Source organism: Vulpes vulpes, chromosome 15 (assembly GCF_048418805.1).
Source record: "Vulpes vulpes isolate BD-2025 chromosome 15, VulVul3, whole genome shotgun sequence".
Lineage (NCBI taxonomy): Eukaryota > Metazoa > Chordata > Mammalia > Carnivora > Canidae > Vulpes > Vulpes vulpes.
In genome coordinates, this window is record NC_132794.1 from 4372001 (window position 1) to 4388074 (window position 16074).

The 16074-nt window shown below is 43.9% G+C and overlaps 1 protein-coding gene across 1 annotated transcript in view; it reads right to left on the reverse strand.

The window, feature by feature from the left end:
• Window positions 1-16074, reverse strand: part of BACE2 (beta-secretase 2) — an 84106-nt gene that overhangs the window by 8161 nt on the left and 59871 nt on the right. Inside the window, exon 8 of the mRNA XM_025983356.2 lies at window positions 11248-11416. Coding sequence (XP_025839141.2) covers window positions 11248-11416 — 169 coding nt within the window. The remainder of the gene's footprint in view (window positions 1-11247; window positions 11417-16074) is intronic.

The following is a 16074-nucleotide window of genomic DNA, read 5'->3' on the forward strand; positions in this document are numbered from 1 at the left end:
TTACGATTTTTAATTATGGTTTCTCTGTCTTACCTCCTGGAAGATCAGTACCCAGTTGATAATGAGCACCCGAGGAAGACACATTAATCTGCTAACCATAAAAAAATCATCATGGCCGGGTCCTTTTTTTTTTTTTTTTTTTTTTTTTGCCACAGTATGGAAAATAAAGTGAATGGTCTCCCCACACGGACTAAATTGATACCAAGATGCCTTCTGAGTAGCTAGGGTTCACTTGGAAGAATGTTCTGGAGTTTACAGGACAGGCATTCTGGGCCCGGGGCCATTTTGTTGTGCAACCACATGAGAACCACTCAGCACCCCCAGTTCTCACGGTTCTTTTCTATAAAATGAGGAATGAGGGCTACCTAAACCCTGTCTTTGGGGCCCCTGGCGTTGGCATCTTTTCATTGTATTCTAAGTAGGTGGAGGAGGCCTATCTCTGCAACTCTGCTCTTAACAGCTAAGTTTCCTATTTTTAAACATGAATATGTACCAGATGATCCACTTTCAACCTGCAGCAAGGAAAATTCGCAGTGAAATGACTGCCACAATCTATGATGAGTCTCAAGTTGTAAAAGCTGAAATCTATACGGCTCTTGGGTGCTAAATGTCTCAATCTATAAAAAGAGATGGGTGGTATTTCAGAAGCTTTGGATACATTAAGAGAGAGCTGTCACTCTTAACACTCTATTATCTTCCTAGTTATAGGATACTTGGCCCGGGCAGCACAGAGGCAGCTGAAAGTGCTGCAGCCTCTAACATCTGCCCCTGGCATGGGAGGCTCTCTATCTGCGGACGCCCCAGGTCGGCCAGCTCCATGGCACATGGTGACCACCGCCTTATTTATGTGGCTCTGAGACTAGAATAGTGACGCTTCGTAGGGGTTGGGGGGGGGGGGTGAGGCGAGGAGAGGCAGGGCAGCATAAGAGAAGCATCTGTGGATCTTTTTCCAAAATAACCATCACCCTCCCACCCACCACCATTCTGATACACCCTGGCTGAAAAAGGAGGGGAGGGTGTGGGCCATAATGTATTTTAAAAAGCTCCCCAGGAAAAGTCTTCAAAGAGATCCCACTCACTGCTCTCCTTCCCACCCTGCCCCAACCCTTATAGAAAAGCCTAATCCTATCGCGAAGTGTTGTCTGACAAACACCAATTATTACGAAAACCAAATAAAAGGCATCAAGAGAAAAGGGAAGCTCCCAAAGATTTGGGCTCCGCCAAGTGCTAGCTGGCACCAAGGTAGAACTTCCTCCTACTATAACACATAGAAAAGATGATAAACTTGTATTTTTAAATATGTAGATGAGCCTAGAAATAGGCCCTAGAACTGGAGATCCAATGCCCAGGGACAGGGGGAGGGAGGGAGGCAGATTTGACCCCAGCACCACATGGATGGGTGACAGAGACTGGTTCACTGGTGGAGGGAGCTGGGAAAACTCTGCCAACACAGAAATCTGACTCTGCCTGAGGCCAGAGGGGCAGAGGGCAAGGAGGGCAAGAAACAATCTCCCATGAGAAAGAGAGTCTCCCAACCACAGCGACATGCATGGAGGGCATCTACATTTACACAGCTTGGGGTAGAAATCCTAAAAGTTCTCGATGCCTCACACTCAGCAGAAACAAATGCAGAGTTGCTTTAACAGCAACATTTTTACAACCCAAGGTGCACTGAACTCTCTCCAAAGGCAGAAAAAAAAAAAAATTCAAAAAAAAAAAAAAAAAAAAAAAGCATGCCCACTAAAGATAAGCTCACAACAAAAACTTGCAAACCAAGTGAGAAGAAACTCCACCAGGAGAGAACCGTAAGCAGACACAAAAACAAAGAGATTAGCTCTCCACAAATGATAGGGACACAGAATATGCTTGAGATTATACTATAGCTGTGTTTACAGTGATTAAAACCTCATGAAAATACTAACAAGATTTTTTTTTAACAGGTTGATTTAAAGTTCATAAAGGAAAATACAATTAAGAACAGCAGGGAAGTTCTGAATAGAAAAGAATAATGGGAGGCATCTGGGTAGCTCAGTTGGTTTAAGAGACTGCCTTTGGCTCAGGTCATGTCGCAGGGTCCTAAGATTGAGTCCCACATTGGCTCCCTGCTCAGCTGAAGCCTGCTTCTCCCTCTCCCTCTGCCACTCCCCATGCTTGTGTTTGTTCTCTCTCTCTCTCTCAAATAAATAAATAAATAAATAAAATGTTTTAAAAAAAGAGTAATGAACAGAAACTAGCACTGTAAGATAAATCAACTGAACAGAACAGAAAGTCCAGAAATAAATATATATCTTTTAAATATTTACTGGAATTTGGAATATGATAATTATGGAATTTCAGATCAGTGAAGAAAATGTGGATTATCTGAAAAATATTACAGGAATAATGTGGTAGTCAACTTGGGGGCAAAAAGGCTATCCATACAGACTATGTCAAGGTAAATGAAACATGAAAGTACTTGCTCAAATCACAAAATAATTTCAATAAAGAAGGTCATTTAAAATGTGACTTCAAACCTAAGAGCCTTAAAACTTAAAAGATTGATATACTTAAAACAAAAGACTGATATATTTAAATACCTCAAACCATTTTTACAATAAAATTCCTCAACAGCAAAGTAAATTTTTAAATAATGTAGAACTAAAACATGATTATAGGGTTTTTCTCCAAATGGTTAATTACTCCATTACACAGAGCTTCTACAAATCAATATAAAAAACTAAAAACCCAATAGAATAGGGAAAAGATATGAGCACATAGTTCATAGAAAAGAAAAACAAATGCCCTTAGACACAGGGAAAAAACCCAACCACACATGTAATAAAGTAATTAAATTAAAACTATACCGAGATAATCGTTTCTACCTATCAGATTGGCAAAATTCCTGAAAGTGTGACACTACCCTGTTGGTGATGCTGACTGGGAACTCAGGCCATTATATAACATTCTTAGAAAACTGGTACAACCAGGTATAAAAAAGTACAAGCTCTCTGGAAAGCAATGTGACAATATTTATCAAGATTACAAATGCTTATACCCTTTAGCCTGGCAATTCTACTTCCAATAATCTAACCTAGAGATATACTTTCACATGTGTGAGTGAAACATGGTATTACTGTTAATAATAACAGGAGACTAGAAACAACTTAAATATATCATTAAGGAATTGTTAAATAAATCAGAGAACATCCACATAACAGAGGATTATAAGGCTCAAAAAATAATGTGGGAACACTGTGTATATATACATGTATACAACATACATGATTGCCTCTGAGGGTGTGCCTTGTGTCACTGGAACATTATCTGGCCATTTTCAAAGATCAAATAAAATAATGGAGACAAAGTAAATACAAGCCACAACAAAATTATTACAGAACACTACAGAAAAGTACACTAGTATATTTGAAAAAGTACAAAGTGGGATTTCTAGAAATGAAAAATACAGCCAATATAATTTAAAGCTCACTGAATAGGTTGGGGCACCCGGGTGCCACAGGTGGTTGGTTGAGGTAAGGCATCGGATTGGACTCTTGGTTTCATCTCAGGCTGTGATCTCGTGGTTGTGGGATGGAGCCCCAGCATGAAGTCTGCCTGAGATTCTCTCTCCTTCTCCCTGCCCCTCTGCCTCTCTCTCACACATGCGCTCTTCTCTTTCTCTCTCTCATGAAGAAATAAAATCTTAAAAAAAAAAAAAACCCTGAGAGAACTAGGACAACCTAGGATGTGTCTGCAGAAACTACACAGAATGCAGCAAAGATAAAGAAAGGAAACTATGAATAAAAGGTTATGGGATGTAAAGGAAATAATGAGAAATCTCAAAATTTATCTCAGTAGTCCAAGAGAAACTAGTAAAGATGAGCATGAGGCAAGAGTGGTGGAGGTAACAGCTTAGAATTCTCTGGGCTTGGTGATTAAAAAAAAAAAAACATGAATTATCAGACTCAGAGAGTCCTGAGCAAGATGAAAAACAATCTAGGTCTAGATACATCATGGTGAAACTTTAGAAGATGAAAAATTTAACTTAAGTCTGAACAGGAACCAGAGAAAACAAACAGATTACCCTTAAAGGTACAACACCTGAAACTGGGTTTTTTTTCACCAGCAATAATGTTGGACAGAAAACACTAAAATAGCATCTTCAAAACACTAAGGGAAAATGGGCAATCTAGAATGCTATGGCTAAACCATGATTTAAGAATCAGGGCAAATGAAATTTTTTTTCAAAGATTTTATTTATTCATGAGAGACACAGAGGGGGTGGGGGGGGGCAGAGACACAGGCAGAGGGAGAAGCAGGCTCTACACAGGTAGCCTGATGTGGGACTGGATCCCGGGTCTCCAGGACCAGGTCCTGGGCTGAAGGTGGCACTAAACCACTAAGCCACCCGGGCTGCCCCCAAAATGAAATTTAAGAGAGATCCTAAAGCATATTTTTCAGCATAAGGAAAATTGTTGTGTCAAAGTTTATCCATTCTCCTTCATTACACTTTGGGCTATTTTTAGTTTGATGAAAATGGTGGTTTTGTGTAACAATGTAAAAACTGAATGATGTAGTACTTTTAGTTCATTTTATGAATAAAGTTGCTTCTGGTCAAGTCTTTGGGTGGACACACATTCATTTCCCCACTGCATATACCTAAGAGTGAAGTTGCTGAGTCACAGAGTAGGAATATGTTTAACATTAGTAAAAATGTCAGTTTTTCCATTCATACTAAACAATTTCAGCAAACTGAGAATCCCTTAATTGAGGATTAGAAGGAAATTCCACAAACCTACTCTGTACATGAGACTATATGACTGCTTTCATAGAAGAATCCAAGCAACTCTAACAACTGTTTTTTTTTTTTAAACAGAATATTCAGCAAGGTGACTGGATAGAAGATTAACATACAAAAAACCCTGTAAGCCTATATACTAAACAACCAAAATGCAATTTAAAATATCATTTATAGTAACAATAAGAGCTAACAGGTATCTACCAATAAATTTATGTGTGTAAGACTTTCTTAGAGAAAACTACAAAACTGCTGTAGGACATAAAAAAAGACCTAAACAAATGAGAATTAGCACATTTATAGGGAAAAGACTTGTATAACAAAGACTTGATTTCTTCTCAAATTAATCTCTAAATCCAATGTGGTTCTAATAAAAATCCCAATAGGGTTCTTCAGAGATCCTGACAAGTTGAAACAAAAGACAAGGGATTCCTCGGTGGCTCAGTGGTTAAGCATCTGCCTTCTTCAGCTCAGGGGGTGTTCCTGGAGTCCTGGGATTGAGTCCCACATCAGGCTCCCTGAATGGAGCCTGCTTTTCCCTCTGTCTGTGTCTCTGCCTCTCTCTGTGTGTCTCTCATGAATAAAATCTTTAAGAAAAAAAAGGACAAAAGTAGCCTAGGGCATTTAAAGAAGAGTTGAGCCCCTGCTGAAAATTAAGTCTTATAACTACAGAAATTAAGCCATATATTATAGCACAGGAACAGCAACTATACCAGTAGGGTAGAAGAGAATGCTCAGAAAGAACAGATCCAGGTATATACTGGGTCTTGGTATATAACAAAGATGTTATTAAAATTTTGTAGATATCTTGCAAAATTAATTTAACCTGAATCTAACCAAGCCTCCAGACCTAAGTTCAAGTTTACAGAAATGCAGGCCACCTGGGTGGTTCAGACAGTTAAGCAACTGCCTTTGGCTCAGGTCATGGTCCCAGGGTCCTAGGGTTGAGTCCCACATCGGGCTTCCTGCTCAGTGGGGTGCCTGTTTCTCCCTCTCCCTCTGTGCTCTCTATAGCTCTTGCTCTCTCTCAAGTAAATAAATATTAGAAAAACAAAACAAGTTTACAGAAATGTAAGGTTAAATGAACATGTTGAACATGTTAAATGATACTATTACAAGAAATCCCAACAAATCCGAATGATATATTCTACAAAACTGGCCTTCAAAAATACCAAAAACAAAAACACAGCTAAGGAAACCATTTTTTGGGGTACCTGAGGAAATCTGAATATGACCTAGATAATACATAATACAATGTAAATATTTTTGATTTTTTAGATGTCATAATGGTATTATGGTTATGTATGAGACTGTCCATATTTTTAAGATGTATTTATAAATGAAATGTTATAGAGTGAAATATTTAGGGGTAGAATGTCGTGATATCTGCAACCTATTTGCAAATGGTTCCAACAAAAACTACATATACACGTATACTGACATATATGGCAAAATGCAAAAATTATCAAATCTAGATGGTGGATAGTAAGACATCATTGTATTATTTTTAGTCTTTCCTGTATATTAAAATTTTTATAATGCTGAAAATATTAGAGAGGAAAATATCTTCAATAAATAATACTGAGAAAATTGAATTCTTATAAAAAATTAGATTCCCATTTATATTCTATGAGAATATGGAAAAAAGTACAGTGTATCTTTAGGGAAAAAAATCTGTATTTTCTTAGATTGAAAAAAAAAATCTTAAGTAAGGTACAGAGTAAAAGCCATAAGGAAGAGATCAGTATATTTTATCTCACTAAATTAAAAAAAAAATATATATATATATATAAATATAAATGAAAGACAACAAAAACAGGTAGGAGAAATCCAGAGAGATAAGCAGATACTCACCACACATAAGCCCCCCATACCTAATGGATCAAATAAGAAGAATGTATAGACATTAATAAAAAAAGACTGGTAGAAAAATGTACATAAGCTATTGGCAGAAAAATTCACCATCAGAGAAAGAGCTCAAACACCCCATAAACCTATAAAAACCGCATCATCTCAGGGTGTTAGGGCGGCTCAGTAGGTTGAGCATCTGACTCTTGGGTTTGTTTTAAGATTTTATTTATTCATGAGAGACAGAGAGAGAGAGAGAGAGAGGCAGAGACACAGGCAGAGGGAGAAGCAGGCTCCATGCAGGGAGCCCGAAGTGGGACTCAATCTTGCGCCTCCAGGATCACACCCTGGACCAAAGGCAGATGCTTAATCACTGAGCCACCCAGGCTTCCCTGACTCTTGGTTTTGGCTCAGATCATGATCTCAGGGTCTTAAGATTGAGCCCCAATAAGGCCTTACACTCAGTGGGGAGTCTGCTTGAGATTCTCTCCCTGCCTCTGCCCTTCCCCACCAAGTGTGCAAGCTCTCTCACTCTCTCTCTCTCAAATAATAAATCCTTAAAAAAAAAAAAAAAGGCCCATCAGTTCAGAAGTAATCACCCTGTGACACAATTTCATACATACAGATTAGCAAAATAACAAAAACAAAACAAATATAATATTTTGAGGAAATGAACATTCTTATGTAATCTGATGGTCCAGCTACTTGGAAGACAACTCTGACAGGAGCCATTAACACTGATGGCTGGCATACCAAACCATCTAGAAATCCCATCTTCAGAAGATCCTAATAGTGTGCAGGAAGATGCTCATTGCAAGTTATAATTGCAAGTATCAGAAACAATCCAGGGGATCCCTGGGTAGCGCAGCGGTTTGGCGCCTGCCTTTGGCCCAGGGCGCGATCCTGGAGACCCGGGATCGAATCCCACATCAGGCTCCCGGTGCATGGAGCCTGCTTCTCCCTCCGCCTGTGTCTCTGCCTCTCTCTCTCTCTCTCTCTCTCTGTGTGACTATCATAAATTAATTAATTAATTAATTAAAAAAAAAAGAAAATTAAAAAAAAAAAAAAAAGAAACAATCCAAACGGTAATCAAGGCAGGAATGGTAAGTGACCTGGGGATATTCATACAAGAGGACACTACAGCAGTCAAAACAAGTGACCTAGTATTCACACCAACACAAAAAATGTAGTAAATGTGTAATGCTGAGCAATAAGGCAGGCTGAAAAAGGATAGGCACAGTACTATAGAGCATTCATATACATTTTAAAAATGCCAAACCCCACAACCAACCATCTATGTTTTGTTATATGGCATTTATTTATAGGTATCCAGTAGACAGCTTCTAAGGTGACTCCAATGACCCCAGCTCCCTGGTATTCACTTTTATATAATCCCCTCCTACACTGTGCCAGGGTGGTTCTGTGCAACCAACAAAATAGGGCACAAGTGATAGCATGTCACTTAAAAAATTGGATGAGCAAAGACTGTGGCTTCTGTCCCGGGTGCTTTGTTGCACTTCCACTCTCTGGAATCACTTGTTCTGGGGTGACTGGGTGCTCATCTTAAGGATGTGTAGGGAAGCCTGGCGTGAGGTCCCAATGGCGAGGAATGGAGGGCTCCTCTCACCTACCACATGAGTGAGCTTCCAGCAGAACCCCCCTCCACCCTGCTGAGAGACCCTAGACCTGAACCACCAGCTAAGCCCCCTCGATTCCTGACCCTCAGTGCCTGCACAAGGTCACACAGTGCTGCTAAATCCGGGGCTAAATTGTTACCAAGCAATAGACAACTAATCCAAGGCACTTACAACTATGTAGTGAATTTTTTTTTTAATTTATGATTTTATTTATTTGACAGCATGCACAAGCAGAGGAAGGAGCAGAAGCAGAGGGAGAAGCAGACTCCTCACTGAGTAGGGAGCTTGATGCGGGACTCGATCCCGGGATCCGGGATCACGACCTGAGCCGAAGGCAGATGCTTAACCGATGGAGGCCCCCAGGTGCCCCATGCAGTGGAATCTTAAGTGTATAGTAATTATGAGAAGAATCTACACCAGTTTCAGGATAAAGGGTCATTCTGGGGAAGGTAGTGGGGTGGGGCTTTAGCTGTATTTCTTTTCTGTTTCTATGACAAATTTTTGAAGAAAATATGACAACATGTTAGCATTTGTTAAATCTGGGTGTTCCGTAAGTGTGCACAAAGCACATGAGATTTCCTAGGACTTAAATCATTTTGTTATTTAAAGCAAGTGATAAATTAAAAATAGACACTTTTAAAGAGAAAAAAAAAAAGGGCAGTGTACCTCTTCCATTTATTACAGCGCTATAGACCACTGTCTGGCTCCTAATTGCAGCTTGGAGGGAAGTAATTACTTTAATGGCTAAACAGTTTGCACAGAAGAGGAGACATATCCATGTATATTCCCGCTGCTGGTAAAAATCAAATGTTTAAGTACCAAAATCTTAAATATGCTTTTTTTAAACAGTAGCAAAATAATAATAATAATAAACTTCCATAAGCACACCTAACAAAGGATTCATGTTGAAATGCAGGCGCGAATGTTGCTTTGCCTGGAGACACTTAATATTAAACTACTTCCAACAGCAATTCACTTAAGGAGACACGGCGATTACGCGCTCTGCGGTATTAAGTAAAGTGGACGATATAACGGCTGTTGCCATAGTAGCCTCTACTTTAATAGTGTTTAACAAGAGAACAGAAATTGTGGGGGAAATTGCCTTAGTGCTTAGTTCTCTGGGTTACAAGATGCAAAAATACAGCTGGGAGACAGAGTAGCGTCTCTGACTGTACAGTCCCAGGTCCCAGCACAGAGAAAGGTCTTCCCCAGGGATACCTCATGTGCTAAAAACAGGTAATGGACTCTGAAAAGGTAAATATTCCCTCCCAACAGAGATGCCAAAATGACAAGCCTCGAGGATTCCAAGCCTCCCCACCAATACAAAGTCAGAGGGAGCTGCGTTAACACTTAAAGTAGTTGCAGGGGCGCCTGGGTGGCTCAGCGGTTGAGCTGCCTTCGGCCCAGGTCGGGATCCAAGGGTCCTGGGATCGAGTTCCACATCCTGAACCCCGCAGGAAGCCTGCTTCTCCCTCTGCCTGTGTCTCTGCCTCTCTCTCTCTCTGTCTCTCCTGAATAAATAAATAAAATCTTAAAAAAAAAAAAAAATAGAACTTGCCAACCATCGAATGTGTACATGGGGTTGAGTGGTTTCATTTCTACAGCACATGAGTTGGGCTCATGTTCCAGATGTTACATTTTCCCCTCGATATTTCTCTCCTTCCAGGCTCCAAGTTGTTATTTTATCCTCCAGGAACGCCGGTGTGTCCAAACAAGGATAGGAAGCATGCCCGACCTGCTTCGCTTACCATGACTCCCATTCCACCCCCAACCTGAGTCAGGTGGTAAGACCTGAAATGTCCCCCTCCGGGATAAATCAGCTGAGCTCCTTTGATGTCTTGCCTGCACACCCTCATCTCCGTGGCTCTCCCCCAGACGCCCCCCGTGGGTTCTAGATCCCCGTGAAAGCCTGGTCGGGGTCGAGGTGACCAGCACAGCTGGCATTCATGCCTGTCGCTCACTACTCCTGTCCCTGAAGGACCGTTTCATCCAAGTCGCACCTCCATCCCCACACCACGTGGTGATCCTCTGTGCCGCCCCACAGCCTCTAAATTTCTCCTGTCCCACGTCCTCGCTGCCTGTACTTTTCGCTGCCACACATTTGCTTAATTTTTCTCTCCGTTGGCATGTTCCCCGCCAACTCTGAATCCCATGTGCCAGGATGTGTCAGTCCCCTGAAATCCCACCGAGAAGCCCGACTCACGTGCTCCCTCCACACGTCCCCAGTGACCCCAGCTCATGCCCACGTCCAGGACTGGCCTTTGCAGTGCTAGCCTGGGCTGCTGCCCGAAGTACCCGACCCTCCCGCTGACCCGGGAGCTGTGTGGACACTCCATTCCAGCAAACTGTTCATGCATAGACATTTTCAAGTTTGGGGGTTTCCCCACCCATCAGCTTTCCTGCCCTCCCTCCTGGTTTCCCGAACACGGGCCCAGCCCTCAAGCTGGGCTCCGCAAAACAATGCTGCTGACTCACCCTCACACCAGCTTTCCAATGGGGTTGTAGGAGAAAAACATGCTTCTTGATCTCATCATTTTAGGATTTCAAGAAATAGCAATGATAAGCATTTATTCCTTATTGCACAACAACCAAGATTTCTTTGAGGGGAAAACAATACACAGCTTATCCCTGATCTTTATTTTGGTTTTCCTATCAAAAAACTGTAATTCTTCTCCAAGGCCCCCCACCTTTATTCTAGGGTGTGAAATACTGTTTTAAGTCCAATGCAAGATAACTGTAATACTAACACTGATCACACATTTGCCAGGTGTCAAGCATGGAACTAAACGTTTTACACAGGTGGCCTCACGTACTCCTTTCTGCAATCCTGTGGTGTGTCTTACTGATAAGACTGACCACGGATGATGGGTCTGCAGGGAACAATTCGGAGGCAACTCACCCGTCATCAAGAGTTGCTTCCAAGTTAGTGAAGGGACATGATGCACTGTATGTAGTTGGGGCTCCCTGTCTAGTGCAAGCATCGCTTACCTGCACAGGGGCTTGCTGCAAAGCCCACCCTCTTCCGAGCTCTGTCGAAGACCACGTAGAAGCCCTCCATCACGGTAGCACCGATCACCAGCGCGTTCGTGGAAGGTGAAATGCCGAATCGGTAACATTCATAATTCAGGCCAGCCCCCATCATGGGCTGGATGTACAGCTGTTTACGAGGAAAGAGCAAACAAACAGGACAAAGCATGAATCGGGCAATATCACCAAGCTGTCAAGGCCGCGGAGTGTTCAAACCTGCCCAGGTGCCATGGCGGGGGCGGGACACAGGGAGGGAAGGGGATGACATCACATTGTCATCTGGAAGACGACATCACAAGCGTGGTGACAGACATTACTGAGAGGATAAAAAACACGTGTGCCGCCTGTAAATATTCACAGGTGCATCCATACAGCTGTCCATCCATCAGTCCATCCATCTAGCACATGGCATCGCCAAGACATGCCTCCCTCAGTACCAGCAACAGGGCTGAGGAACACACATTCCCTGCGCCCTAGAAGCTTCCCATCCAGGGAGGAGGCAGGTTAAGTAAATGTGGAGTGGGAAGTGCTCTGATGGGCCCCTCTATGGTACCATGGACCAGCTAATTCTCCCCCCTCCAAACCCTTCCTTCCCTTGGCCTCTGAGAAGGGGTTGTTTCTTCTTTCCCCCAACACTGGCTGCTCCTTCTCAGGCACCCGTGTAGGGTTCACTTTGCCTTCCTCACCTTTGAACATCAGAGGACCCCCAGGGCTCCGGCATCCTGGTGGCCATCCCCCACCTGTGGCCCCATGGCCCTAAAGATACCCTGGGGCTCTATGCTGATGCCCAAATCTTGACCTCCAGCCAGACCTTTGCCACCATGGCCACACTTTTACGTCCACCTGCCCTACTCGCCACTCAACTGGCATCTCAAATGCAATATTAGAAAAACTGAACTCCGGACAGATCTGGGAGATCTGCTATTTTTCAAGGTCTTCCGTTTCAATAAATCTGTGATTCACCCACTTACTCAGGTCCTACAGCAGCAGGCCAGTATCTCATTCCCTACAGGGAAACCATAACCAGAGGCTGCAGGCCTTCCTTTGAAATGGAATCTGAGTCCAATCACTGCTCCCATCCCCATGGCTACAGCCCCAGTCTGGACCATTAGCATCCCCTTCTCTCTGAGAGACTGCAATGGCTCCTAACTGGCCCCAGGATGCCGTCTTTGTCATCCTCTGCCAGAGAGAGCTTAAGAGTAGGCAGCAGGGAGGAAGCAGGATGATTTATTTCCTCAGTCAGAGAAAGAAGAGCTGTGTCAAAGAGAAGACACAGCATCCCCACGTAGGAAGCGCCGACAGGGATGGAGACCATTTCTTGCACGGGCTGTGCATGCTCCATAAACACGACACCTGGCCCGTGAGGTCCTGGGGGGCTGGGGGTCAAAACTTTAAACAACTAGGGAGCAAACCGAAGTCACACCAGTAAGAACAATCCCTTTATTTTTTTAACAGCAAAGTATTCAAATGCAGGCAACCAAGAGAATAGAGTGGCTTAGTAAGGCAAAATACCAAACATCTGAAAAAAAAAAAAAGGCAATAAAGGGCAAAATGAGTAGGAAAAAAGGACTTTCTTGTGAGCACTGACCAGCCCTCAAGTGGTAAAAGCACAAAGAAAGATTTTGGAGGACAAGCTTGGGAACCCGGGGCTCTGGGGCCTGAGGGACCACGAGGGGTGGGGATTTTTAGGGGCTGCAGCGGGGCAACAGGGAAGGGGTGCCAGCCAGGAGGGAAAGCACAGACAAGATGGAGCACCGGCCACCAGGAGTGGGAAACACAGGAGCACTATTTAACATCCCAAGCAGGAAAGGAAACCAGAAGTAGGACTGGAGAGAGCGCCTACAGTCAAACTGACACCCGAGGAAGATGAGCTTCACTGCCCTTGCCAGCATACGGACAATGTGAGAGACAGGGGCTGACAGGCAGGGGGTGAGCAAGGACAGAGCTGTGGCAGCCCCTGGCGTCGTCAATGGCTGGACACGGGCCAGCGGCTGGGTCCAGGGAACAGAGCCCACAGTCAGAACCCTGCCTGAGTGGTTCGTCTGTCTGCAAGCCCTCCTCCGAGGCAAGGAACCCTTCATTCTATGCTTCGCTCTGCTCCTGGTGTCTAGGCTTCGGGGGTATGGTGGGCACACAGGAGGGCCTCGAAGGGTGCCTGTGACACGAATAAGCGGCCCTAAGCTTGATCAGCATCAAATGAAACATGCAACTTCACACGATCAACGTGAATGAGGCAAAGGCCGGGGATACATTGGGGGCTGCGACAGCACCCTCCCCTACCTCTCTACAAGCAAACACTAGGAATGTACATGGATCCACAGACACACACACAGACACACACAACACACCCCTACCTCAGAAGGAACTAATTCTATAATAAAACCCAGTCAATTATCACATAGCATGTAACTGATGATACCAATGCAAAAATATGCAGACTGAATTTGTATCTTTTACTCTTTGTATGTGCGTCCCAGCTGACTGCCAATAAAAGTTCCAGACTGTCAATGCTGTAACACGCTGGGAAAGCTGAAGTATTGCTGGATCTCAGAATAAACTGTCTGCCTTAAACTAAAATAGCACAAATAGACCAACCAGTGGTAGACTGAAATTATTTACATTTTTAGGGTTATGTGGAAAAGAAAACCAGAATTTGCCTGTGGGCTGGGGTTGGGGGCTGCTTTTGTAAACAGGCCAGAAAAGATTCAGCCCATGTGTTTTGGGGAAAGAACGGAGACAGATGAAATTTAAGATAATTGCCTTTGACACAGCTCCCTTCTGCACTAGTGAGCATATGCCAATCTAGGGCTGCTGATGCCAAAAAGGTCCTAGGCAGGGGCCTCATCCTCAGACTTCGGAGGGAAGGGGCCCTGACGATTGCCCCTAAATGTGAGGGATGGATGGCAGGCAGGCAGAGCTGCAGTGTTAGGAGATGACCCCCCCCCCCAACCCAGCACTGACCCCGAGGGCTGTGTCAGTGGCACACGGAGCTTGTGAGGTTATTGGCACGTGATGGTTCACAACTGCCCAACAAAGCCTTTTCCAAAGAGGCAATGGAAAGAAGACGAAATGGTAAAGTTTGAGTAAGAAATCAGGAAAACAGGGATGCCTGGGTGCTAAGCTCAGTGGAGCATCTGCCTTTGGCTCAGGTCGTGACCCCGGGGTCCCAGGATTCAGTCCCACATCGGACTCCCTGCAGGGAGCCTGCTTCTCCCTCTGCCTGTGTCTCTGCCTCTCTCTGTGTGTCTCTCATGAATAGATAAATAAAATCTTAAAAAAAAAAAATCAGGAAAACAGCAGGGAAAGCAGATTTTTAAAAACCAAAAATGTGAACATGTCAAAGTCAACCAAAATATATCTACAGTCTCGTGAGAATACTACTGAATTCTCAGAACGCAGAGATAACAAAAAGCAAAGGCAAAATCTCCCAAAGCCCCGCACTGTATTTCCACACTCGGCCGTGCTGGGTCCTGGGACCAGCTGCTAAGCCCCCAGCGACCTTCCCACCCTGGTGGCTATTGGCTGCCCCGGATGGAACAGATTTCCCCCCAAATGCCTGTGTTTTCTTCTGCTTCTCCTGAGTTCCCGAGTCTGCCAACCAGCCCCCCTGCCATTTATTTACAATTACATGCTCATCTCTGTCCCGAAGTGAGGCTTCGACTTTAGTTATGAACCACACTGAGGAAATAATGTCCACGTCGTGCTGTTCGACCCACCAAAATTTAATCATAAAAATAAATTATTTTAAAGATGCAGAGAACATATCGCTGTATGCAGGGAAAATGTCTTTGGCAAGTATTAGGATTTCTCCCTTTATGGTTAAAGGGACAGACGGAGAAAGGGCTCAGTGATCTGCTCAGAGTTACAGCATGCGTCAGGGGCGGAAATGAGCATGAAACTCAAGCCTCAGGTTCTCAGGGTGTGCAGGCATCCTCTGTCCAGCCCTGTTTCTCCTGAGCCTCTCAAGCAACCTTCCTCAGGAACCTGCCCTTCCTGGAGGGCACGTGTCCCCACGTAGGAAGTGGACAAGGGGAAAGGTGGTAGTAGCACTTCCTTTTTTCTCCTCAAAGTACTCCTCCTTCCCTGTCCCCCAATTCCATCCCCTTTATCCCAAAGTCACCAAATCATAACAAAGACACATTGATCTGTGTGTTCAGAAAAAAAAAAAAAAGAAAGAAAGAAAGAAAGAAAGAAAGAAAGAAAGAAAGAAAGAAAGAAAGAAACCAGTGAGGGCACCTAGGTGGCTCAGTGGTTGAGCGTCTGTCTTCAGCTCAGGGTGTGATCCGGGGTCCTGGGATCAAGTCCCACATCGGGGTCCCCGCAGGGAGCCTGCTTCTCCCTCTGCTTATATCTCTGTCTCTCTCATGAATAAACAAATTTTAAAAATCTTAAAAAAACCCAAACAAACAATGATTACACACTGGCCTCCACTGTGCGCTCATGCCAGGGAAGGAGCAAGGACCTTTGATCTCAGGGTTCTCATCTTCAAGGAATTAATGTAACCGAGAAAGAGCTCTAAGTGTGTGTATGTGCTTTAAAAAAAAAAAAAAAGCAAAAACAAAAACAGAAGTCAAATGAAAAAGGCAACAGCACAAAACACCCCCTCGAGGGATGACCGCACACCGGGTGAGCAGACACGCGTTACCCGTCTGAAGGGCGGGCTCACAAATGGGTTATTCTGCTCAGCAGAAGTTCAACAAAAGAGGGGTTGTTTGGGTTGGATGTTGAAGGATGGGAAGAATCTGGATATGCAGAGGGCGTGCGGAGGAGAGGGCATTCAGGCTGGGG